The sequence below is a fragment of the Opisthocomus hoazin genome, chromosome 4 (assembly GCF_030867145.1).
Source record: "Opisthocomus hoazin isolate bOpiHoa1 chromosome 4, bOpiHoa1.hap1, whole genome shotgun sequence".
NCBI classification, from domain to species: Eukaryota; Metazoa; Chordata; class Aves; order Opisthocomiformes; family Opisthocomidae; genus Opisthocomus; species Opisthocomus hoazin.
This window is the reverse complement of record NC_134417.1, coordinates 31,689,140-31,715,287: the sequence shown is the minus strand read 5'-3', so window position 1 is coordinate 31,715,287 and position 26,148 is coordinate 31,689,140. Positions and strand designations below refer to the sequence as shown.

The 26,148-nt window shown below is 43.4% G+C and overlaps 1 protein-coding gene and 1 long non-coding RNA gene across 8 annotated transcripts in view; one reads left to right on the top strand and one right to left on the bottom strand.

Moving 5' to 3' along the window:
* Nucleotides 1-24,530, bottom strand: part of TNS3 (tensin 3) — a 250,157-nt gene extending 225,627 nt beyond the window's left edge. For 4 of the 7 annotated variants that reach the window (XM_075418524.1, XM_075418525.1, XM_075418529.1 and 1 more), the window contains exon 1: nt 24,392-24,529. In XM_075418524.1, the coding sequence (XP_075274639.1) occupies nt 24,392-24,478 (87 nt within the window). In that variant the 5' untranslated portion in view covers nt 24,479-24,529. Of the gene's footprint in view, nt 1-24,391 lie in introns of all 7 variants that reach the window. The other 3 variants (XM_075418527.1, XM_075418528.1, XM_075418537.1) reach the window with 2 other exon arrangements.
* On the top strand, nt 24,018-25,521 carry LOC142361150 (uncharacterized). The gene is made up of 2 exons (XR_012763705.1): nt 24,018-24,138; nt 25,140-25,521. It is a non-coding gene; the product is annotated as an uncharacterized LOC142361150 (long non-coding RNA).
* Nucleotides 25,522-26,148: the final 627 nt, after the last annotated feature.

The window sequence follows — 26,148 nt, the reverse complement described above, 5'->3', positions numbered from 1 at the left end:
TTCATATTTTTGCCTGGGGATAAATTGTGGGTATATATTTATACACACACATACACAGATGCACACTTAAAACCCTTGTACCATTTAACCAGATTACACAAAAAATGTTCCCCAAGGGAAACAAGATAAAAACACAACATTTATTGTTTGCAAATGTGGCCACAGAAACCTCAAGTGTGCACACCATGCAGCCTTAACTCTTGTGCCCTGAGGAATTCTACTAACTACTGCTCTGTAATTTATAGGCATAGGAGTAGAGGGGAGATCTCATGTTCAACATCTGGTAATGATATATCTGAAACTAAACTCAAGTCAAGAAAGGGAATGCCCTTGTCCAAAGGCAGCCTACTTTCTTTTCCTTGGTATAGATCCCAGGGCCAGGTTTAATCAGCAGTTCAAGCACCCTACTACTGTTCTGCCCAGGTACTTCCAACAGCAGAGGTTACTGAACAGAGAGGTTACTTCTACCATCAGACTCAGCCCGTTCAACCTCGTTCGACCATTTTGATGAAATTTCAGCATTTTGATGAAATAGCTGAAACACCAAAAATGCTAAATAAGCACCATTTCAGTTTAGGTTTTCAATAATCACTCAAACTAGACACCTGCTCAGTAAGGGCTGTATTAACATCACAGCTTATTGTGCATAGATCACGGAATAGTACTGATCAGATAACATCATTTGCTTACGACTAATCCCTAGCTGCATTAGAAAGGGGGCAGCAGGGGGAACAATTTATCACAATACCAGTGACTTGAGGTAGAACTAAATCCATGTCTTTATTCCTACATCCAAAGCATCTTGCCATTTTTCAGTGAGTTATCACTGAAAGTGATATACAGTGAAGCAGACTGACTTTACAACTACGTACAACATTTTTTCCTAGCATAAGACTAACCCATGCTCAGGTCTTGCAAGCCCCATCCTGTCAGCCACTGCCCTCTCCACACAAAGAGAAAGAGGAACTTCTCTACATACTCATTTTAGGATTAAAATACTTCCCAAAGTTTTGGAGATAGGAATTTTTGTCCGTTTTACAGAACATCCTTGACATGGATAGAGAAATCAGGGAATCATGTAAAGAACTGCTTTGGCCCAACTAACTAATTGATCAATTTTGAAGAGTGCTACGGTTTGAAATAAAGTTTACCCCACAGCAACTCTCTCATTTCTAGTGGAATTCCCTGTTAAACGTCTTGTCCTTTCTACCATGAATACTCTTTGGGATCAATAGTGGTCCTTTTTTTCTTCTGTATTTACTACATTTCTTTTCTTTATGGCACCTTTTTATTATCTTCAATTTTGGTCACAATGTATAGTTGCTATTACAGCTGACATATGGTGCCTGCTTTACTTATGCTGGTGTCCACCTTTTTGTCCACACTGAGTGGAGTCTCTTCCACCCCACTCAGGAGACTGACTCAAGATACTAAAGCACAGGAAAAGAGATTTAATTAACTTTGCTGCTTATAGAACTCTTTGTTTTAAACACACTTACTACTTCTCTTTCCTTCTTCCCCACACTAAAGGGCATCCACTTAATTCCCTAAACGGCATCCACTTAATTCCTTCCCCACAGCCCAAATTACAATAAAGAAACACAAGCATCCAGCGTACAAAAGAGAAAAACAGAGTTTGCCAGAGCTGAATTCAAACTTAACATTGTCCTTAGGTGATAAGAGGGACATACATCAATGGAACAGTTCTGACTTTCACAAACCTGTCAAAAATTTGGCCTCTGCCTCCCCCCTCCCTCCTGCCAGTTGTCCTGTCCCATGGCAAGGCTCCATTCATCACCCCATTCCTGGCCAACAAGGGCTCCTTCCCCCTCACTACCTCTGCCTCTGGAGGCATGATGGTAAACTGGGTGAAAACCTGGACATCTTTAAGACAGCTGAAGTCCTCTGATTGAACTCTGCCCTAGCGAAAATTCTCACATTCTGTTTTTCTTCATGTTCAAAGCAGAAGTTAGCATTAAACAGCAACTTTTGAAGGAAATCTTTACTACCTATGTTTGTGTGTTGCATTGACCAAGACCCGCACCAAATTACAAGAACACCTGAGGGAAGAGAACCTTATCTGTCTCTCATTCATTTCCTCTGGATTACAAAAATACTATGACATTTGAGACAAGATTTTCTCTGTCAGTGATGAACATGCCATCTCTAATGTTTTGCTGCTCCTTTTCTAGTGCCAGGGGAATCAAGGACAAGGGAAACTCACAGACAGCTACAACATGAACGAAAGCAGAGACGTACAGAAACCAGCAGATGGAGACCAACTTGTTTGGGGTCAAGCGATGGCTGTGGCAGCACCAGGCAGGGTATGGAAGGGGCCCTGGCATTAATGGCAGTGTGCAACAGCTCCTTCAGACCACAGAATACAGGCTTGGAAAATGTCACACTTACCATATAACAGAGTCAGCTTGGCAGCTGACACAACTTATTTTACGGAGGTAGCTTGCTTACAAGTTAAGAATCAGCTGGAAAGCAAGCTGGAAGGAGTAATAAAGCAGGCAGGTAATGCTGAATATCTCTGTGCTTGCAAGCCATTCCGAGTCACTTCCCCTGTCTGCCAGCAGTGCTGCAGTACAGCTTGAAATGGCTCCGAGTCTGATAAAACAAAAGCCAGGGTCTTTGGCATGTGGCACCTGGCCCAGGCAGACCTCTCTCCCCAGTGCAACCAGCTCTCATCACACGGGAGGAAAAGAACACTTGGTATAACCAAAAGCAGGGCGTATTACCAGAGCTATAATTACCACAAATCTTTCTGTTTCTCGAAACATTTATAAAACTTCTGTTCAGGTTGAGGTTGGATAGATGCCAGACTTTCTCTTTTCAGCACTTCCATTTTCAGCAGAGAAATCGTCAAGTTAAATAAATACACACTTTTCAGGTTACAAATTTATTTAGGATAACTACAGGTCACAGAGGAGCTATTCATAGGCCTAAGGCAGCAATACTTGCATTTGTTCTCGGTGGTGAGTTAGGGTTTTGGTTTTGCTTTCCTTTGCATGGGCATCCTTAATACTGCCGTTTCCTGATTTACATAACCATTACCTCAAATATAGGCAGTTTGTATAGGATTGTGTTATGGTGTTATTCTTTTATTTTGGTCACAGTAAATAAACCGATACACACTCACCCTGAAAAATAAGGCTAAAAAGGAACGTAAAAGCATATACAGGGAAACAAGAAGCAGCGATGGTTAATTAGGGAGAGTGGGAAGAACGGAGTAATAGTGAAAGGAGATCAAGTCACAGAGCTGTTCATGGTAACCACTAAGAAACGATGTAAACATGTAAATACTGGAATACAACTAAAAACAGAGCTGCCCTAATTAGTCCTAGAATGAGGAGCAGCTAGCTTTTCGATGGTTTTAAAAAAAAAAAACAAACAAACCACACTTCCTCCTGAAACTTCAAAACATTTCCCAGCTGCCGGGGCTGCTCAGAGCCTCCCCGCTTTCCACCTCCGCTGCCACCGAGGATGACAGCTGGAACGCCAACCCTGTGAAAACCACTGGCTCTCTTCTGAATGCGCAGGTTGGTCGGAGTTGCTAATAACAACAAGCAATAACTGATCGATCCTTACTCCCTCCAGGACCAGGTCAGAGCGCTAGCACCTGGCGGATGCTCAGACCACAGGGTGACCCTGTTCTGAGCAACAAAACCCACCAGTCAGCGTGAGGGTGCTGGCTGCGCAGATGGCACACACAGGACAAGGGCTACGAGAGCACGCTGCAGGAATGTCCAGAGAAGCGGTTACACAGAGCTTCACTATGGAGGATCCAGCACACAGGCACGCATTTCACTTTTCACAGTCTTCTTCATAAAAATCACCAAACTCAGGCCTGGAACCACACAGGAAACACAAAGAAGGCTTTTGGCTAATCTGTGTCAGGATGTCTGCTAGGCTGCACGGCGCTAATCTCATTTGTGCAGTTCAGTCTTCAGAGATGTAGGGAGGAATACAAAACATTTAATGCCGAGGCCATATATTCCAGCAAGTATTCCTCTTTCTTGTGAAAAATTTTTTTTGCCTACTTAATCCTTTAATTTCTCATGGAAATATTCTCTATCCTTCCACTTTTTCGGTGTTTTAATCCTTCTATACACACAGTAACCACATTGCTTTTTTGTCTTAGCACAGCCAAGGCAAATATCCCCATCTACTTCTGGCTTTCCAAGTAAGAAGGTACACAAACAGTATCAAATGAACATAAACCCTGTGATGGTCCTAAGTGCCCAAGACTACTTGCAGCATTTTAGCAAAATTATTTATACTCAGACATTTTCTAGTGGGTCCCTACTTGGAGGCTCAAGACTTTTTCAGGGAAGCAAAAAGAAAAATTCCTAATGTTTTACTTGGAAACAACAGGGAATGAGAAACACCTGCACTTACATACAAACACTTTTAAACATGGCAGAAGCAAATGTGAGAAATTCTTCATTTCTCCCCTCAAAAACAATTAGTAATGTTTTTTTCCATAAGCATCCCAGATTAATGCAGCTGAATTCAAAGTAATGCTTTCCTTTCTCAACTGCAATACAAGCCCATAGCTTTCAGTGCTGCTAGATAAGTAATTAGAAGTCAGATGACAAAGAAACATGTTAAGATCCCTTCATTCACAATGGGTAACAGTAACTAAGGTTTATATTCTGAGTCATGGGAATTGAAAATTTGGAAGATCATAATTGCAAGTGTGGAGACTGGCACAGCTTATTAATTAAGTTTCTTACGTAACCACAAATTTTCTTTTTTTTCGTAATCTCCATTTTAAGGTGCTATGCTCAGAGACCTTTCCTGTACTTACATTTACACCCTTGCCATTTGGCAAGATCTCTAAAAAGCTATCACAGTCGATTCCTTAGTGATCTACCAAGTGCACGCACGAACCAAACACTGTTACATTTTTCACACACAGGTGAAAACAAAGTATAAACGTCAAGCTAGATTATTTTGACCTGAACAATTTCTCCTTCCCACCAGTAAGGGTGCTGACCTACAGTCACATCCTGATCCTACAAGAACACCAAGGTCTCTTCTCTCTAAGAAAGCCACATCTTTTACAGTTTTTAAAACAAAAGTATCCAGCTATAACACAGGAAGTAGAAATCGTTTTACCAAACTTTAGCCAGCTAAAAGCTGGTCTTTAAGTTCAAATTGTCTGAGCTCCCTCTGTAGTCAGCAAACAGCAGCAGTGAATCTTACGATGGGCTGAATAAATAATCTTCTGGGGTACTTAACTAGGAAGTCTAGATTCTTAATGGCCTAGACACATAACTTCTAGGTAAATATTAATGTAAGCCAGTACATACACATACAGAAATTTATGCAGCTTGTGGTAAGTTTCTTGTCTTGGTTTTTGATTTTCTGCTCCCTCTCCCTGTCTCTTCCCCACCCCATCACAAATTTCCTCAGCTGTTTTTGCGTTTCACTTCTCGTCCACTTTTCGCTTGCTTTCATATCCAACTTCTGGTCCTTCCTGTTCAATATGTCCTTTGCTCTCTCCCTTCCTTTTCGAATCTCCACATACAAATCATTCACTCCCTGCCTCCTGCTTCACAGTCAGAGTCCCCCCTACTCTACCCTCTACTCCTCCCTCCCAGTCACTGAAGGTTTAGGGTTAAGCAAGTGATCAAGCAACAGCTTTATTACACAGATGGGCTACAAAGAAAGCAGAGGGAACAGTAGTATCTGTTAAAGATCAGTTTCTCCTTCTGTTGAGAGCCGAAAAGAGACTCAGGACTGAGCCTGCTTGCACAGCTACTAATCAGTAATTTAATCAGTCAAATCTCTTTCTTGACAAAATGGCGATCCTTCACCAAATCTAATATAGGTACAATTAAAGAAGGCATGTGGCTTTGGATGTGTTAAGTTTGTTCTCCAATTCCTGATGCCAAAATACCCTGAGTAAACATAAAACATCTGCTTCTCTGACATCTTTAGATGTATAAACTTTGTTTACATAAATCTGGCATGGCTGGGTGGACCAGCAATCAAAACTGTGCATGTCAGGAGGGCACCAGATATCAGCTTGCCAGCAGATCAGGAAGTCAGGAATAAGATACTCATCCTGTACTAACTCACAGGGTACAGTTACAACAGCTGAAAAGGAAGGAAATGATTAAATTTTTTTTCACTAAAAAATCCAAGTCTCCTGGAGCAAGATGTGATTTTAAAGCAAAAGTAAAAAGAGGAATGAAGTTGTAATAAAAAATAGTCAGAAACAGAACAGAATTTGTTTATTCCTTCTGGTTTATGAATATATTGTGGTTCAGGAAATCACCTCCATGGCACATGGAGGACAGTGAGGTGATTCGAGACAGCGAGCATGGCTTCACCAAGGGCAAGTCCTGCCCAACCAACCTAGTGGCTTTCTATGATGGAGTGACTACATCAGTGGACAAAGGAAGAGCTATGGATGTGATCTTTCTGGACTTCTGTAAAGCCTTTGACACAGCCCCTCACAACATCCTTCTCTCTAAACTGGAGAGATATGGATTTGATGGGTGGACTGTTCGGTGGACAACGAATTGGTTGGAAGGTCACAGCCAGAGGGTAGTGGTCAACAGCTCAATGTCCAAATGGACACCAGTGACAAGTGGTGTCCCTCAGGGGTCCGTACTGGCATCAGTGCTGTTTAACATTTTCATCAATGACAGTGAGATTGAGTGCACCCTCAGCAGGTTTGCAGACAACCCCAAGCTGAGTGTTGCAGTTGACATGCCAGAAGGACAGGATGCCATCTAGAGGGACCTGGACAAGCTCCAGAAGTGGGCCTGTGTGACCCTCATGAGGCTCAACAAGGCCAAGTGCATGGTCCTGCACCTGGGTTGGGGCAACCCCCGATACCATCACAGGCTGGGAGATGAAGGGATTGAGAACAGCCCTGCAGAGCAGGACTGGTGGGTGAAAAGCTGGACATGAGCCACCAATGTGTGCCTGTGGCCCAGAAGGTCAACCATATCCTGGGCTGCACCAGAAGAAGTGAGGCCAGAAGGTCGAGGGAGGGGATTCTGCCCCTATACCCCAACTGGAGTCCTGCGTCCAGCTCTGGAGCCCCCAGCAGAAGGACATGGAGCTGTTGGAGCAGGTCCAGAGGAGGAACACAAAATGATCCAAGGGCTGAAGCACCTCACCTCATGTTCTGGATGACAGGAAACTGGAAGGAATGGCTGATACACCGGAAGGCTGTGCTGCCATTCAGCAAGACCTGGACAGGCTGGAGAGTTGGGCAGAGAGGAACCTGATGAGGTTCAACAAGGGCAAGGGCAGGGTCCTGCACCTGGGGAGGAACAACCCCATGCACTAGTACAGGCTGGGGCGGACCTGCTGGAGAGCAGCTCTGCGGAGAGGGACCTGGGAGGACTGGTGGATGACAGGTTGACCATGAGCCAGCAGTGTGCCCTGGCTGCCAAGAAGGCCAGTGGGATCCTGGGGTGCATTAAGAAGAGTGTGGCCAGCAGGTCAAGGGAGGTTTTCCTTCGCCCTCTTACTCGGCCCTAGTGAGGCCCCATCTGGAGTACTGTGTCCAGTTCTGGGCTCCCCAGTTCAAGAAAGATGAGGAGCTACTGGAGAGAGTCCAGTGGAGGGCTACGAGGATGGTGAGGGGACTGGAGCATCTCTCCTACGAGGAGAGGCTGAGGGAGCTGGGCTTGTTCAGCCTGAAGAAGAGAAGGCTGAGAGGGGACCTTAGAAATGCTGACAAATATCTGCAGGGTGGGTGTCAGGAGGATGGGGCCAGACTCTTTTCAGTGGTGCCCAGCGACAGGACAAGGGGCAACGGGCACAAACTGAGGCACAGGAAGTTCCAGCTGAACATGAGGAAGAACTTCTTCACTCTGAGGGTGACGGAGCACTGGCACAGGTTGCCCACGGAGGTTGTGGAGTCTCCTTCTCTGGAGATATTCAAGACCTGCCTGGACGCGGTCCTGTGCAGCCTGCTCTGGGTGACCCTGCTTCGGCAGGGGGGTTGGACTAGATGACCCACAGAGGTTCCTTCCAACCCTGACCATTCTGTGATTCTGTGATTCTTAAAGGGCGCCTATAGGAAAGACAGGGACAATCTTTTTAGCAAGGCCTGTTGTGACAGGAGAAGGAGTAATGGCTTTAAACTAAAGGAGGGTAGATTTAGACTAGATATAAGGAAGAAATGTTTTACAGTTAGGGTGGTAAAACACTGCAACAGATTGCCCAGAAAGGTAGTGGAGGCCCCATCTCTAGCAACATTCATGCTCAGGTTGGACGGGGCTCTGAGGAACCTGGTCTAGTTGAAGATGTCCCTGCTCACTGCAGGGGGGTTGGGCTAGATGACCTCTAAAGGTCCCTTCCAACCCAAAGCACTCCACGACCTCCAGAATCAGTTTCTGTGGGATATCTTCTAACTTCCCATAGCAACTGATCTGTACATCACTACAAGAAATCCCATATTGCAGGGGGGGAAGACAAAGGCTGAACAGGGGGAAGGAGGCAGCAATGCGACTCGTTTTCCTTTGGTTTTCTCTGTCAAGACTGTCATGGCCCGGTAGGAGACCTAATTAAAGCATACAGAAGTCCTTCATATTTGCTTCCATGGCTATTTCCCTTCACCTACCACTGCCACGGGGCTTGGTTAAAGCAGACCACATTGCACACAAACACTGGGGAACTAATACAGTCTCCAGTGACCCTACACCACTGTAACTCTGACGTTCCCTTTTCTTCTTTTGGTAGTCAGCCTTAATCATGATAGAATAATCACAAGCTGAAATGCTGGAAAACATACTGTGGAATTCTTCTTAGAATTCATTTGCCTTCATCCACTTCTCCAGGAGCCAGTCCTTCCCAGGCTTCATTTGCTCTTTCACCTTGCGCTTTCTAGCACAACTAGATGGATGGCCATTGAACTGGCTCTCAACCCACAAAACCCCCTTGCTACGTCTGTCTGGAACTTGAGGGGGGAAGGGGAGCAAACACATAAAAGTATAATTTCTGTATCACGTAGCAAGAGGCCACAGCGTTTATGAGTGTCCTAGGTGCAAGTACAGGTCATAATTCCAAATGGCCCCGTGTGGCCCTGTTTGGTTGCTGGGCTTCTCACTCTGCCCTAGTGCCGGACCCACGCCGATCAGAATCGCTGGCTGCTGCTGCTCCTGCACTCACCACCACCACCACCCGGTGTCATAAGGAAAGTGCATCGTTCTCAACCCACACCTCTTCCCCAGCACTGGAAAATTTTCACCACCAGCAACGCATGTTGCAAATAGGTGTCACATCTGTTCAGGGACATCCAGGTCAGCAACAGTGGTCACAATTAGAAGGGCAAGGGCCAGTTAGAGAGAGGCCTTTCCGAATCACAGGTCTGGGGTTGATGTTCTGGCTCTACCAAACCAAGCAGAGATTTGCTACTCCGAGGGAGTGAGGATTTCCCTCCCTTGACCTTTGCACTTCTAGATAGTTTTGACAGAGGCTAAAAAATAATTCTCATCTCCTTGAAAATTATCTTTGCACCTTTATAAACACCTGTCCTTTCAGAGGGTCATAACACCAGGAGAACGCGTGCAACAGGCACGCAGGCAGAAAAAGCCAGTGGGCAAAGGCCAGAGCACTTCCTTCCTAACACTGATTATTCAGCTCTCAAGGGCACTGTTTCAAGAACATATAATAAATGCAGTAAACAACACCAAACTGCTGCACCAAATTTTTTCTTAAGTCTGTCAAAAGCAAGACATTGCGTTCCCTTTTGCACTTTTTGCAACTGCCAGCTCCGTATTGTCTCCAAACCCAGAACTCTTCCCATTCAGCACGGCAGCTACACGCGGTTCGCCTCACACTGTCTGTACAGAGTAAAATACACCCCTGTCAGCTCACTTCTGGGTGCGCTCTGCCAGTTATCTTCACAACCTATGATTTCTGCTATGTCCTGAGAGTTATATGTATATGATGCTGTAATTATCAACTCTTTCCTCCTTTTGCACTTTAATTTGAGGTCTCAGATGTCATTCATTTGGCTCAGAAGAAGCCTCTCTCTACAGCAAGGTTTCTGTTTTTCCCACACTCTGCACGGTATTCAACTGCGAGAACTAGGCTCACAAGTATTCCACAGCTCACAATGTTCTGTCCCAGTTAAACATTTTTATATGCGATTTAAAAGAAAAACAAAACTGGTTATAATCCCCATACATAGATTTGTACCTTGTCCTAATGTCATTTGCTTCTCTTGCGCAGGTTTTTGCATGACATCCTTCTAGTCAATAAAAAGAGGTCAGTCAATGGAAGTAAGAATAAGTGTGCCTCAAAATATACATAGTCCAGCAGTCCATGAGACTGTCACAACCAATACTTACAGGTACTCTTCCAGTCACCATAACACCATGGCCAGGACACACAGTTAAACTGGGTACGGTATTTTTCCTTCAATCCCCTAATCTCTGCATGCCTCTGAGGAATGGACAGCATGACTTCAGCCAAAGGATGGAAGCTCCCTCTTAGTCAAAAAGGTTCTGTAACAATTTCTAACCCATGTAAGCAAAGACTGTACCCCAGAGTCATTCCACTAGGGATTTAGACCCTACCAGATCTACTTGATCTAGCCACTGCTAAAACCGGACATACTGCAAAAACTGTGAAGAAAGCACTCAGTGAGTCCAGCCCTCTCTAGCAGCAAGGCAGCCTTTCAGCAGGATTTTCTGGGAACATGGTTTTAGATGCTGGCATCACAGCTCCCTAAGTGAAATACCTGAGGTTTGAAAATTAGTTGAAAAGTCTCTCCAAAAGAGTAGGCTGTAAGCCAAGCAAGCACAGGTGAAATATTAACTGATGCTGCAAGCATCATTTTAATCTGCAGGTCACATACATACAGAAAGTTTTGTTTACCTGGTGAAACCAGAAGATGGATAGATGGGTTTCAAAATTACTGTTATTGTTATTATCAACAACAGCAATAACAACTTAACATGTAAAAGGTACTTGGATTTCTAATCCGTAGCATCCTCAACACCAACACGCTGAGAGAGTCAGAATAGGGTTCTCCTGTAGTTTCATTTAAGAATAAGATACAAAAATCCACCATCCTGATGCTGAGGTTTACAATTTGTAAGCCTTATAGTCAGTATAGACATTATACGCCACACTATTTGGGATACATTCTAGAAAACAAATAGCTAAGCTAAATATAGGACACACGTAAGGAACTATATGAGCTCAATGCGAAGATCTTCCTTCACCACTGAGCGATACATCCTTTTTTGTCACTGCCAGAAACCGCAGTCACTACTGCTACATTAGTCATTCAGCCTCTGCCTTTTTACATGCAAAAGACTCAGCAAAGAAAAAGGACACAACATGAGGCTACACCAGGTCCCTATAAGGACTCCTCATTCTTCAACTGTTCTTCTCTATACTGAATCTCTGAACCATCACAATTTTTTCATTTAGAGCTTCCAGAAAAGTAATAAAAAAAACCACACCTCAGAAAAAAAGGCAATAACCAATAACCCATCTTACGAACAAAACAGTAACACTTTACTGGCCCTCCTTTGCTAAGTAGTTTGATTTTTATATTAAGAACTTATCTTCAATAGAAGCACGATGAAGTAAACAGTCACTATGTGTCTTGCTGAACACCCTGAACATTTCTGCAGCTCCTACACTCTTATTGGATCAATATTTAGTCTACAAGAAAAAGCATACATGAAAAATAGCTTACACAGAGCATGCACAAGTCATGTGGAGGGCGAAAATGCATAGCCTTTGAAAAGTATTAGAATTCCTTATAAATTTTTTTCAGCATGATTTTTTTGTGTTTTCTGTTTAAAACGTAGCTTACAGCAGAATCATCCCCCTTCAAATAAGAAAACAGTATTAATATTTGGATCAAGTGAGATTTAACTATAAATTCCTCTGCATTCCAGAATCCAATTATCCCCTTAGCTAAAAGGACAGTATAAGGGGTGAAGTGGGGGTGGGAAAACACCTATGTCATCTGATTTCTAAATTTTACCTTCTGAACCAAGGGCAGTCAAATTTCTCAGCATCTAGGAGAATGTGATCCACAGCTCAATGTCCAGCTTGCCAGTTGATTTTTTTTTTTAAATCTGCAAGTATTTTCAGAAGAATGCTTTCAATGCACTCTGATTTTCATAAAGACCACAATATGAAAGTAATTAGAAGTGTAAATCTTCCAGTGACACCAGTAATATTTTTCAGCTTTCTATTTTTAGGGTGTCTTGGCAAGGTTTCCTCTCTACTCCTGGCTCACAGTTTCTGCATAATCGCCCAAACTGCCAACAGGATTTTAGAGGAGGCATGCCTTGGGGCAAGTTTTTTCTGACTTATTACAGGAAGGGCAAAATGTGATTCTCCCTCCACTGTTAGCCAAAAACAGAGGTTCAAAGAATTTTCAAGAATCCAACTGCCAGCAGTCCATTCATCTGTGTCAAATCCCTAGGAATTCACGCTTACTCAAGGCAGGATCCCAGCTTCATCCCACAAACTCCCAACACAAATCTTTCTTCTCAGTAAACACAGACTGAAAATGCACTTTCATATTTCCCCTGTCAGTGTCTGACAGGTATAAGCCCGGTTTCAGTTTCCAGTCACATCTGATATACAAACGTGTTAAAGGCAATAATTCAATTCAGTAGATCTTTAGCTTTAAAAAGTTATGGTGATAATTGATGAAAACACTGAAGACAGCACTCAAATGCAACTGCAGGGGTATTAACAAGGATTCTTGTTGTGTATTTATTCTTTGCTTTTATTTTTTTTGTGACAAAGTGTAACAGATTACTTTCTTAATGAAAACTTATACAGTATGTGGAAGCAACACAGATAATACGTTTATATGGAAGTTATTAAATCCACAGTGTATTTCGTAACAGCTACCACTTCAAAATCTTTTGTGCGCAATCTTGTAGCAAGGTTAATCAATTCTCATCCTGTTTTCTCATTCTCACCATGCTTTAACAAAAAAGATTATATTTTTAAATCTTGTGAGCCAGTCCTTTGCAGCTAACTTTATCCGAGTTGGAATTAAAAGGAGTTTAAAATAATTTAAACTAAAAACCCTGTTCTCTGGTGAGTTCCACGTAATTTATCTTTCCATCTAATGCCCTCTGACATTTCTGAAACCAGTTCAGGTTTGCTAAATTTTTGAATGACATTCCAATGCTGTTACACCGACAACTTCAACCCAGCTGCAAAACCCAAGCAGCAGCAAGCACTGCTGGAATCTCAGCCAGAGCTGCCTAAGGCTCAGCTTCCACCCTTCTAGAAGAGCCTCTGCCTTTTGAGATGGGGGCCATCCACAATGAAACCAAGCACTTGGTTCTGGTCAATTAACTCTACACGTTAGTGAATATTGATTATCAATGGCCTTTCAAGATGGATTGCAAGGGAGAAATAAGATTAATAAAAAAACGTATTTTTGCTTTCAAAACAGTATACTTCCATTTCTCCCCATGTGGATGTTCAGTGCATTCATTAATCCCAGTCAATAAATTAAAAACATAATCCTTTTTTTCTGTGGAGAAAACAGCGAAGTGTCATGGTTTGGTGACACAGAGGCTACACCATCACTTTTTTTGAGGGTTCTGCTGCTTTTGTCTAGACCTCCCGTCTTGAGAGTGTTCATGCCACATGCATAAATGCATTCCTAAATAGGAATTTGTTCCAAATGAGGGCTGAGGAAAGAAAAGCCATTCCCACACTGTTCTGACATGGTTCCACTCTGAAGAACAGTACAGCTTTTGCCTTCAGATCACTGGTTTTAAGATGCTGCAACCCCAAACTCTAAAATCCTGCAGGTTTTGTTAAGTTTGAGCCAACAGATTCTCTTCTTTTCCCAGGTGGGGACGCACTGAACGCAACTAAAGCTACCCAGAAGTCAATGGGAATTAAGTTAGTACTGACTCAGGGAACAGTTATAGATCAAGTGTCTCATAATCAGTTAATAGAAGACAGGCTTTTGTGTCAGTGACCACGAACCTCAGCCCCCTCCTATTACAACCTATTACGCAAATTACAACCACAGGACCTCAGGGCAACGGACCAGCCACCAGACTTCCCTCTGCACGAGTTCAGTCCTCCTCAAGTTAGCACTGCCACTGGTGCCCTGGCGCTGGAAGAGCTGAGTGACATGTTATACTCACCACCATTATTTTCACATGAATATAGTTCTTCTTACAGTGCCCATCAAAAACACTCATGCACAAAGTAGCACCTTCCCTTGCTCAAGCACAAAGGCAAGAAAAAAACGTTCCAAATACCTTAAGGTAAGGCTAAAAATACAACCCTTTATTTAACCACCCACCCGAATTACGGCTGTATGAAATCCAGGTCAGAATCCCCAGGCTGAACCCAGTCGTCTTCTGTAGCTTCTTTCTTTCTCACATCTGCGTGCGTGCAGGCACATCCCCATGCCTAGGTCCTGGTGCCACTGTGCATACGCTTAAATGAAGCCCTTGGACCACTGCTTTCCAGACCACAGCATCATCAGTCTGTCCCTGAAGCACCATACTGAACACATGCCCTGAAAACCCATGAACTGATATTGCAATAAATCTACAGAAAGCCTTCATAAATCATATGGGGAGCCTTTAAGGACAAAGACCCAAATGGTTTTAATTTCCCCTCTAAGTGATAGCCATAGTTAATACCAGATTTGGCAGGAAGCAGGCATTCCATGCCCGTTGGGCTTATACAGACATGAAAAAGAGTTTACGTTTGACATTTGCTTTAAAAACATAATAAAAACCTTTTGCTCCCAAACTTGCATTAGTTCCTGAGAGTCTATTACTTTAAGAAAGCATTTCTTGGCTCCGATTGCTTGGACAACTGACAAAAAAGCATTAGGAGTAGGCTCTTTGTCAGTGTTCTGTAGCGGGATGACAGAGAACAGGGAGCAACAGAAACAAGATGCTGAACAGCACATTCGTTCTCTGTCCCCCTTACAACTGTTTTTGATAAATAAGAAGTGGCTTATGACATCAAGCTCCGATTCATCGCTGGCAGCTCTCCATCAATTAACAGAAAGGAAAGAATATAGAGTATTTCCACGTCTCGCCCCAATTCTCTCCACTTGTTTTCTCCCTGAATGTCACACATGTAGCCATCGGCCTGATGTCCCAGTGGCACAGCCGAACAGCATGGCAAGTATTGGTAACAGTGAAGTTCCAAAAGCAACAGCCCATTTTCCATCAGCTGCCAGACAGGTAACGGAGGCCTAATGCCTCCACAGTGTTAGTTGCTTCTGGGGTTGTTAGATGCATCTGGGGTAGGTCAGGGTAGCAACGGTTTGTGGATGACAGTCTTCTCAGAGCAGAAGGTACGAGGGCCAAGGCCAAGTTGTGAGAACAGGAAGCAGCAGTTTAATAGAGCTCTTGCAAGTCCCACAGTCAAAGCATAACCAACGTGGTCCCTCCATCCTGAAATCTATATGGGCACCAAGAAGATACATCTTGCTCTACGTGTCACAGCTCCTGAAAAAACGGCTGACCACACCGTGTATAAGGCAGCATATATAAAGGCATAGTTCAACTGCTAAAAATCGTAACCTAAGGAACAGCTCTGAGGTGTGCCCCAGATCCATCATGATCATGACTTATTGCTTTGTGTTGCATTACTTAAAATTAATACACCAGCAGTTTAGCCATATGGTCAAATACATTCTGGGGTTCACAAGTAACTTGAGATATGAATAACAACCAGTGTGGGCATGTGAATACATTCACACATGTACTCTCACATGTATACATGCAGATTATGTGCTGCATTTTGTAAAAATACCTGTCTTTTTTATAAACCCAAACTCTTGCTACAGAATCTGCTCATATTCATACCTGTGAATAAAGCTGCAAGTAGGATTATCATTATAACTTAAATGTTCAAGAAGTGACAGAGAAGTCCTAGTTTTGGTGACTTTGAACGAGATCTGGGACATAAATAAATTTTCTTAAAGCCCCCAGGTCCAAAAGGGCTTTAGAAAACAGTAAGTCACCTCAAGGTGACTCCTACATTCTCAGCTCTCCTTACATTACCAGTTGGCTGAGACTGGAAGCCGTAATGGGATGGAATAGGGGTTGGCCCTTCCTGAGAGAGGGAGTAACTTTCATGACCAGCTGGACCAGGGTCAGCAGGAAGATCTACAAACCAAGAAGAGTGGCACTACAAATCTGTGGATTAACAGAAGTATTGTCAGGGAACAAGGCATACTCAAAGCTGGTCATCACATGGGATTTGGGAATGAAATCTATTTTCGAAAGCCAGTTCAGAAATACCAGACTGAACCACCTCCTGACCATCATGATCCAAAGTGGTCCTTCTCGACTTACCAAGCTCTTGAGGTTTGATAAGAGCCCTTACAAGAAAATGTACTGGATGGATGATAATAAGTAAGAATCTCAAAGACTTTCAAATAAACTTTGCTTTACCCTACCCTACCTAAAGACTTCTTCCTTGACTTTTCTGTATGTGTTGTAAAATGAAACATGCCAGGAATGAACAAGAGCACCTATTCACTTCAGTTAGCTCTGGCTTCATTGAACTTTTTCTCCCCAGAACTGGAACAGCTCTGATAAACAAGTTGCAGTTGACTCTCCAAAAAATTTCACATATATGTTATTTATGATAACTGGAACATCTATTTATGCCCTTAATCCAAAAGGAAAGATCTACAAAACAGTGGTATATGGCTTTAATTGCAATGACTTGATAAGAATAAAACAAATAGCCAAGAACCCTTACTGGAGAAAGCAGTTAATGGTTAAAGACTGATTAAAAGAGAATTAAAAAAATTGAAAGAGAATTAAAAGAGGAAGACTGATGGTTAAAGCACAGATAAACTAAAGTTAGAAGATCTGTTACAGGCTGTGCTACCAAGACTTTTCTGTTAAGTGTCTTTTCACCATTCAATTTATTTCATTACAGCCAAGATGAAGAAGTGCTGTGTTGTGACAGAGACAACAGAAAAACTGCAAAATTAGAATCAAAATAACAACTTAAAAATTTGCATACTTTTTACAAGTGACATCTGAGGTTGTCATTCACTACATCTGAAAAGTAACCTCTATGACTTTACACACAAGTTTTATTTTGGATATGTTACTAATTTTGAAGGTAGAGGTATTCTCAACAATCATCCAAACAGAACTTTTAATTAACATAACTGTTTTAGACATAAAGCATAAAAGTGTACATATACACTTCAGGTGATTCTCATACTTATTCTTGCTGTCCTTCTGTGATGATAAAATTTGCACTGTGCCTTCTGGGCCAACCTTCCTTTCCCATTTCATCTTATAACTAGCAGGCCATTGAACAAGAAAACAGGGTTTCATAAACACACCCCATAGTAATTCTCCAAGAAAAATCAGCTACCAGCTAAGTAGAATAATAATTTCAGACTCAGAAATTGATGAAATAGTAGGGCAGAGACTGCACAGAATGCTAGACAACAAATGCAAGAAATCCTGGACTATTTTCATGCCTTTTTGTAAGGACAAAAACATTATTCAAGTTCTAAATGGATAAGCTACCAAACAGCGTCTCACAATGCCTTCAGTTGTCATAAAGAGGAGTCAAACTCCTCTCCCCACCATCTTGCAAGGAACTACAGAGGGCATAAACTAAGACAAAACTAATCTCACCCCCTCACACACACTGAGAAATACCTAGCACTGGGTATACACTCAGCACTGGGCACACGCTTACATTTTACATTCACACTGTGTTTACTTGAGTTAGTGTGGCAAAATCATGTCTAGCTGGAAAATCTAATCCTGCTTCTTTTGGCCCTTTATGTATTAAAAACAGAGCAGGCTGAACAAAAAGTTAGTGCACTGCTGTCTTCTATTCATCCATTTTTAAAAGAAGGACACTTCACATTCAGAGGTTTCTGGGCTACACGGAAGAGAAAGGTTTTTCCCAGAAGTGGTCAACTGCAGAAAGTGGCAGGTCACATAAAATGAATCCACAGCATGAAGGCAGCTGCAACATCCAGCCACTGGGACTCCCTCTTGTCGTGTACAATGTACCATAGCCTCCTCTCTAATGGTCAAATCTAGACAGTGGGAATTCACATAAATGAAGCATGAGTACAGCATGTGACTTTACAGAGTTTCTTGCAAGCGGTTTAGCTGGCTTCTAACTTAAAACTCCTTTTGCTCCCTTGGTCCCTCCCACATATGCCTCCCCATCCCAGCCCATATATAAGAAGGTTAATATGAAGAATATTGTTAACTACCACCCATGCTAAAGATGAAAAAGCCCCCTGAAATCCAAGTTTAATTTTTCTGCAGGGTATTTATAGTTTAACTGCCAGGGCACTCACTATATCCTGTATAATTTATTTCCTGGGTAAGAGGTATCTTCACTCGCCTGGAGTTTTGGAGCAGTTGTTATCAGCTTTGTATCAGACTGAATCAGGATTCTTACATCTTATTTAGGTGCTTTATGCTGCACCAGTAGTCTCTTACAGTGCTGTAAGAGATCCACAAAGAGCTGAGTTCGGCACTGAAAGCTTTGTTGCTGCAAGAGCCATAGAATCAGACTCCAACTCAGCAACCAGATGTTTAAAGCAGGGCCTGTATTATACACCAACAACTAAGCATGTTAAAATATGAAATACCAGGGTTAAACAAGTGAAAATCTGTACTGGATACATCACAGATACAGTTTCACACCTAAGCATCAAGTGATCTATGTAACCACCTTAGGGGAAAAAGGAGGGCAGTGGGCAAGAAAGTTGTTTTTGTAAGGGCATCTGAGAGGATGCAACAAAGCAAAAGGAAATACCAAGTAGTTATCTCTTCAGAGGAAAATATAAGATGCTGTAATGATCAGTGCTGTTATGTCTGGGGAGGAGGGGTAAATTTATCATGACCAGCACCACACATGGGTCACTGGGGGATTAAACGTTCCTAAACTTTAATTCAGTAAAATATCTTTAAAATTCATTTTTTATTTCTAGAGATGTCAAGATCACATGAGCCTGTAAGCATTTTATTGTATAGGAACAGGCTAAAGAAACTGCTGAATGTTCAAGTGCTTTGTTGAATGAAGAACCCTGTGCTGGAGCCAAGTACAGATTCAACCATTGCAGAGTCATGATGATTCCTCAACGTCTTACACAAGTAGAGTAGAGTGGAGCAGGAGGGGAAATGCAGCTACCATTTTACTTGTTCATGAGAGAGGCCGAGACTGCTCAGGCACCAGTGCTGCTCAAGCATTTGTTACAATCAGCAGGAGCTATTGGAGAGCCAAGGGATCTGAATCAGCCCCAAGGTCAGGGGGAAGGACCAGCAGGAATGACGGAGAAATAGCAAAAAGCATCACTCTCATTCCACATACCACAAAAGAACTCATGTGTTTTGAATAACAATTATTATAATTTAATCATTGGTTTGGATGATTAAACAACATGTATCAGTGACAAAACTGTGATCTGAACCGTCTGTGCAAAGAAACAGCTTTATGAAATGGCTGGGTGACTGAAAATTATTTAATCTCCTTGCTTTTAACCAGCTAGATTTGAAGCAGATTGTACCTACTTATATTCAACACATTCATTTCTCCTCCACTGTCCTCTGAGACTTTATTCTATCAGTTTTCTGGATAACTAAAGACTGGCCAAGATCCAGGAAACTTCCCTATGTAGATTAAAAAAAAAAAACAACAAACAAACAAAAAACCAAAAAAAAACCACATCCACCACAGAACCAACAATAAATTTTCTTTTAGAATAATGCAATTTAACATTCAGTCTGTGGGAAGAAACAATTCTGAAATTATAAAGCAACAGCAATGTTCAAAGTAACCCACAAACTCTAAAAAAAAAAAAAAAATTGTTTTCTATTGTAAATTTCATGGGAAAGTTGCTCATCTGACGGGATGTCACTTGAGGGCAGTAACTGAGGCATTTTGGGGAACTTTCTCTTTCCTACTATTCCAGAAGGAAAAAGTTTTTTTAAATCCTTCTTTGCTTATCAGTTCCTCTAAGAAATTATTTTTGTTAAGTTTTGAAGCTGCATTTATTTTTCTAAATACAACTTTACTTCCATTTTGCTGAAAACCACTATAAACTGGATTAAAATGACTGAAAACTATCCAACCCATTTTCCACAGGACGTATCATAGCTGTCAGACAGAAGGCAGGACACTGAAGTGAGGATGACATTCTTTCCAGTAATAGCCATATGTTTCAATGTACTTCACCTGTCTGAGACCACTTGGAAACCTAACAGATACAGCAGTTAAAACTGCTTCGGGTTTTTGAAAAGCTTTTTCCTTTCCTTGGTCATTAAAAATATGACAGACAACTTGCACTTAAGGAACTAGACATTATGCTGAAGACCTTGAAAAGAACTCCAGACGCATACTGTTATGTAGTCCATATTAGGGTAGCTTGGACTTTCCCCAGTATTCTCATATACTAAATAACATTAGCAACAGGGACATCATTACATGAATTAACCTGATTGGTTAAATAATAATAATGGAGTGAGAACAAGGTACATACTCTAAGGGATTTCCCATCTATGATAATAAAAATGATACCACTTTCCTCCAGAATGTATTAATTACATGAAAGAACACATTTATTAACAAAAGGGTGATTGAATCAAGCTTCTTGAACAGGGCTTGATTAATAATGCCCCCGCTGGCTGGGTCTTCTACAGTTGTCATCATCTTTGCCTGCAATCTGCACAGAGGACCTAGCGCTGGCAAAAAAAAAATATATTCCTAAGGATTCTTGTTGTTTTATTCTGACTTTTCTGTTGCATAACACAATACAAGGAAATGATGCTAAAGACTTGTGAGTTTGTGGGCATTTTGGACCAACATTGCTATTTGCTGTTCAATCCAAAAACCTTTTAAAATCCTTCTTCCTGGAAGAACTGCTTTTCATCCTATTCTTTCCATCTGTACAAGTAAGTCACCAGCAGCAGAAGCCAGAATATTCCTGAAGGGAGATTATGGACTGTGTAATATCGGCAACTGCTCTCTCATTTAGAGCAGCATCCTCACATTTGCACACTTTCACCCAGAGTCTGAGATACCAAGATCCACTATGGAAGCCTACCGTACAGAGAACAAGGTACAGAGATCCATTTGGACTGTCCTTTCTACTTGCTTTGCACAAGTGACATCTCATTACTTAAAAAGTAACACGCTCCAGTGGAAAAGCATTACACCAAGGATCAGGACACCTGAAGTCTTCTATGTATTTGCTGAGCAACCCTGAAAAAGTCACTTTATTTACTTTACTTTGCACTTCAGTTTTCATTATTGCTTTTTTGCTTGCTGATATGAGAAAGCAGGACTGATACACCTATTTTTCTAGAGAATATCAGTAATGCAAACCACAGGTGTTTTTATCATAAAACGTTATGAGCTGTAAAAATACCAGTCCTTGAACTGAACTTATCAGAAACTATATGCAAACAAGTTCCTATGTCTCACTAAAGACTGGTCATGGAGTCTGATCTCCCTTACAATATTATACGCAAAGGAAAAGAAATTTGAAGACATGGTTAAGAAGTAAAGATTAAGATAAGGAATTTTCAGGTAACATTGGGATCTGCTCAGGAAGGATTGCCTACAGGAACTGAGCCAGGACTGGTGCTTGCGTTCAGTCCTGACTCGAGTCCAGACTGGATGGGGAATTCAGTGGTCACTGTCACAGCAGCCCCCCACAGAAAGCTGATATACCACCCGAGGACAAGGCCTAACCAAAAAACGTAACTGCAAACCTGGGGCATTAGAGCCAGTTTTAAGTTAGCTTAATTCCATTGATTCCAAGAGAAAAATACTTGTCTAGTGTAATCATACTAGAAAAATCTACCCCTCTCCTTGAAAATACAAAAACAAACAAACCCCCTCACTCTTTAAAACACCTTCCTAGAGTCAAATTTATGTTCTTTTCCCCTCAACTTCGCGTTAAGACCTTTTGAGGCAGAATGTCTAATTATGACAATAATTTCAACGACCCAGTGGTAGAAATTCAGATGGCCTATTGTGTAATTATATATCTTCCTTCTGGAAAAGAAAGATCAATAGAAATTCCACAAAATAGAAAGCTCATATTTTAAGCTGTTGCTTGTTGCCTTCTTTTTCATGTTCCAGATGTAAAATAAAGCCACTGATGTTAATACATCCTGCCCACATGTTTTCTGATCCGTAATAGCAGCATAAATTGGAGCCTATGCCAGCTTTGTAGACTGTGCCATCATTTGAACTCATTTTATAACCACTATTTTGAGAATTACTGGCTCATACTAATTTAAAACTGATGAAATGCAATTGCTTTCAGCGAAAATCTTGATTTATACCAATATATAGTAAGAGAAGAATGCAGACCATCCATGTCATGAAACTTGGTGGTGAAGGTCTGCTTAGCCCCAGCGGTCCCTGCTACATCCCTACCAACTGGTGCTAAGGAAACTACAAGATTTCTTTATCTTGTTGCTGGGCGTTACACTCTCCTTGTCCTTTTAAGTGCCACAGAAAGAGGAGTTTAAGATTATTTAGCATGTTCTCTTGCTCCTGGGTTCAATACTCAGGTTCACTTGACCCTTCAGGATATCCTAACAAGGAAAGGAAGAATCAAGAACAAACTTGGAAGTAAAACCTACCTTAAAAGGAGTTACTCCTAGGCAGTACTAATAACATTAATTAGCAGGAAAACGCTCTGAGCGCAGAATCTTAATTAGCAGCCCCAGGCAGCCACAAAGAAAAGCAAGAGACAAAGTCTGCTGGGGCAAAACTGTCATGGTGAACAGGTACCACAGCAGCGTGATGCTGTTTCCGAGCAATAGGGTCACCCATCCCTAACTAACTCCTAGTAATACAAGTGCTGGCATGAAAAAGAGCCCAAGGCATGGCTTTTGCTCTCGAAGTCACACAGTGTGAAACATTTTCTTCATGTGTTTGAAAAGCATCCAGCAAAACTGGAGTCCCAGCGCCAATGGAGTCAGTGTGCAATGACCAGTTAGTCATCTTCCCTCCAGCAGAGCATGCTCATTAAGCTTCTAAAATCAGACTTACAGTGCTGGAGCTAAGAGTTACCAGAAAACTGATACTTACCAATCCCTGAAAAAAAAAACTCTGTTACAATAATTTTTCTTTCCATTGTAACATTATGATTTTTCAGGTTTAATATTGTGCCTAAGGTCACAGGCTAATGTTTCTTCGGCAAGAGATCACTGCAGATCATTGTATGTGCTTTCAAATGGAATAAAGCTCCTTCTAATTCCGAGAGCAGGCAAAAATTTCAGCCTTTTAAATGAGTCACTTGTCTACAGCTGAACGCTGGCCATCTTACACCTCAGAGGAAAGCAACTCTGGCACAAAAAAACCATACACCCAGATATTTCCTCGGCAGCTTTTTATAATAAAATGGTTATTTGAAGCTGCTTGGTTTGAAATGTTAGACGTAAGAGCGATGGAGATGGTTTCACAGCTAGAGTGCACACGAGATGGTCAAAGAGAGCTTGAAACCAATAAAGATTGTTTAGCGCATATATCCACAATTTACCACTTGTGTGGTATATTATGAATTTCTGGGAAACTATTCCTAAAAGGTTTCAACAGAGATGGTACGTTTTCGGAAGGCGTTGCTCACTCAAGCACGCCAGAGGAGAGGGAGACTGCTACAGCGTGCTGAGCCCAGGTCAGCAAAAACATTCATACCTATGCTAAAAATGACTTTCGAGCCGTTGCTGAACCAGGCCTTCAGAGGTAACCCAGAAGGAAGCGCACCAGACTTCCGAGGCGCGCTCAGCCGACCCGAGCTAGGGACGCTGGAGCCAGCCGCTGGCAGGCCCGCAGCCAGCGCTCTGGAGGCTCCTGGCGCTCCCTCCTCGCGGCCCTGCCCAGGGAGGCTGTGGGGGTCTCCTTCTCTGGAGATATTCAAGACCCGCCTGGACAAGGTCCTGTGCAGCCTGCTGTAGGTGACCCTGCTTCGGCAGGGGGTTGGGCTGGGTGACCCACAGAGGTCCCTGCCAACCCCAAACATTCTGTGTGATTCTGTGAAACAGGTCGCCGCTTCGGCAGCTTCTCTGGTTCCGTTCGCGGCCGCGAAGCCAAAGGGACCCCACCGCCACCGCGACCAGGACTGCGCAAAGCTGGTCGGGCTGCGGTACCCGCGAGAAGCTGGTGAGCCTAACTTCGGGATCACCCACCCGCCCTCATGTCTCGGCGCTTCTTTCCCGTAACCGCCCCAAAATTCAGCCGCACGCCGGAGGCAGCGGGGACTATTTCCACGAGCAGCAAGGCGGACGCACAACCAGCTCGGCGGGCTCGGACCCCATCACCGCCGAGGGCCGCAGCCCCGTCCAGCAGCGCCGGAGCTCGCCCCGCCGCCTCCCCCTCCCCCTCTCCGCCGCGCCGGGGTGCGAGTTCCGCGTACCTGAATCATCGCCTGGGCCTCTTCACGCTGCGAGCGGCGGCGGGGCAGAGGACGCGGCTCCCTCCCGCGGCTCGCCCGGCCACCCATGGGGCACCGCCGGCCGCTCCTCCCCTCCAGCGCGGCCCCCGGGCCCTGCCCGCCGCCGCGCTCCCCCCTCTGTCCCTCCCCGCTGCCCCTTTTGTTGGCGGGCTCCCGAGCCGCCCGCACCGTGCCCCCTCCGGGGCCGGGACGACAAATCAGAGAGCCGGGGCCGAAAGCTCTCGTCTGCAGCTGGGGAAACTTGGCCTTCCCTGCCCCGGTGGGAGGGTTTTTGGATCGCGGAGCCGTGTGGATGCGGTGACGGCGAAACCAGTAACTCGCACGACGCTGCGCCCCGCAGGGCGCGCTCCCGCCGCGCAGCGGGACAGCGAGCTGCTGGCCGCCTGTCGCTGCGGCGAGCGGGTGGCACCCGAGGGTGATAGAGAGGATTGTAAGAAATGTGAAACTATAACAAAAAGCCTTAATATTTTCTAGTTTTTAGTAGTCTTTAGTACTGTAACTTGTATTTCTGCATGCATAGTGATCTAACAATATAACTGTTACACTAATCCCTGTTTTCTCATTAAGGAATGTAGTGGAAGGACATGGGCACAAGCTATCACTTAGTCGTTAGACAAAATAATTAAGTGAAACAAAAGCGGTCTTGATTCTCAGCAAATAATTGGGATAATTGTGGGATAAAAGAGACTCCTAAATAATTCTACTCCAGACAGCCCTGCCTTGGGAGGGCAAATGCGCCAAGCTACAGAGATAAGGAGGCACCCAGAGAGCAAGAAGAGAGGAGCAAAACACCCTGAAGGACATGATCTACGTGATCCTGGAACTGAGTTTGCGCAGAAACAAATATCAATCAGTGAACAGCGTGATGAAGAGGATGGGCCTTCATCTTGGGACCCCCGAAGACCACCCAAAGATACTAACAGACATGCGTGAAAGATATTTACATAGGCTAATTAGTTCCTAGAAATATAATGAATAATTACCTGTGTGATTGTATTTAACCTGAAGCAACAGGGTGTCTGGCGCGCATGTTTGGAGGAGAAATCCCCCGTGTGCCCGGCGCCGCAATAAAGAATCCCTGCTTAACAGTATACATTGTACTGTTAGGTTTTTCTTACCAGATCTTCGAATCAAGGGAGCCGAGAGGGGAAAAGGGGTAGTAAAGCTAACGCCAAGCGCGACTTTGAAAACAGTTTCAGAAGGGCAGGGCCGGCAGGAATTTGCTGCTCCTTTGGGTGATCTGCATGCCTGTGTACGTTAATCAATTCCCTTCGGTTTTTAACAGAACTTCCTTTCCCTGCCTGCAAGAGGATGCGTGCCTCTGCGGGGCGTGAAGGAGAACCGTGGGATGGAGGCACAGCACCGCGAGCTGAGAGGCAGGGGCTCCGTTTCCCTCTTTGCCAAAGGCGTCTGCTGCCCCGTGCAACTGAAGTTTGCAGAAATGTCCTGTGATTCAGCAGGTCTCAATTCTTAGTTCTCCAGCTTGAGGAAAGGCACAGCTGCTTTACCCACAGTGCTGAGAAGCTGTAGCTCCCACCAGGACCTAAGGGTGCAACACTGGATAGCTCTCACTACTATAATTAAGGGATCGTGGGCACAAACTTTCAGCTGTCTTCTCTTTGGGTTTCCAAGTTTCCTCCTGTGCAAAAGAGAACACAGTACCACTCAGAGCTTCCCTGCCTCTGACGCATGCTGAGAAGTTCAAGACACGTTTGCTT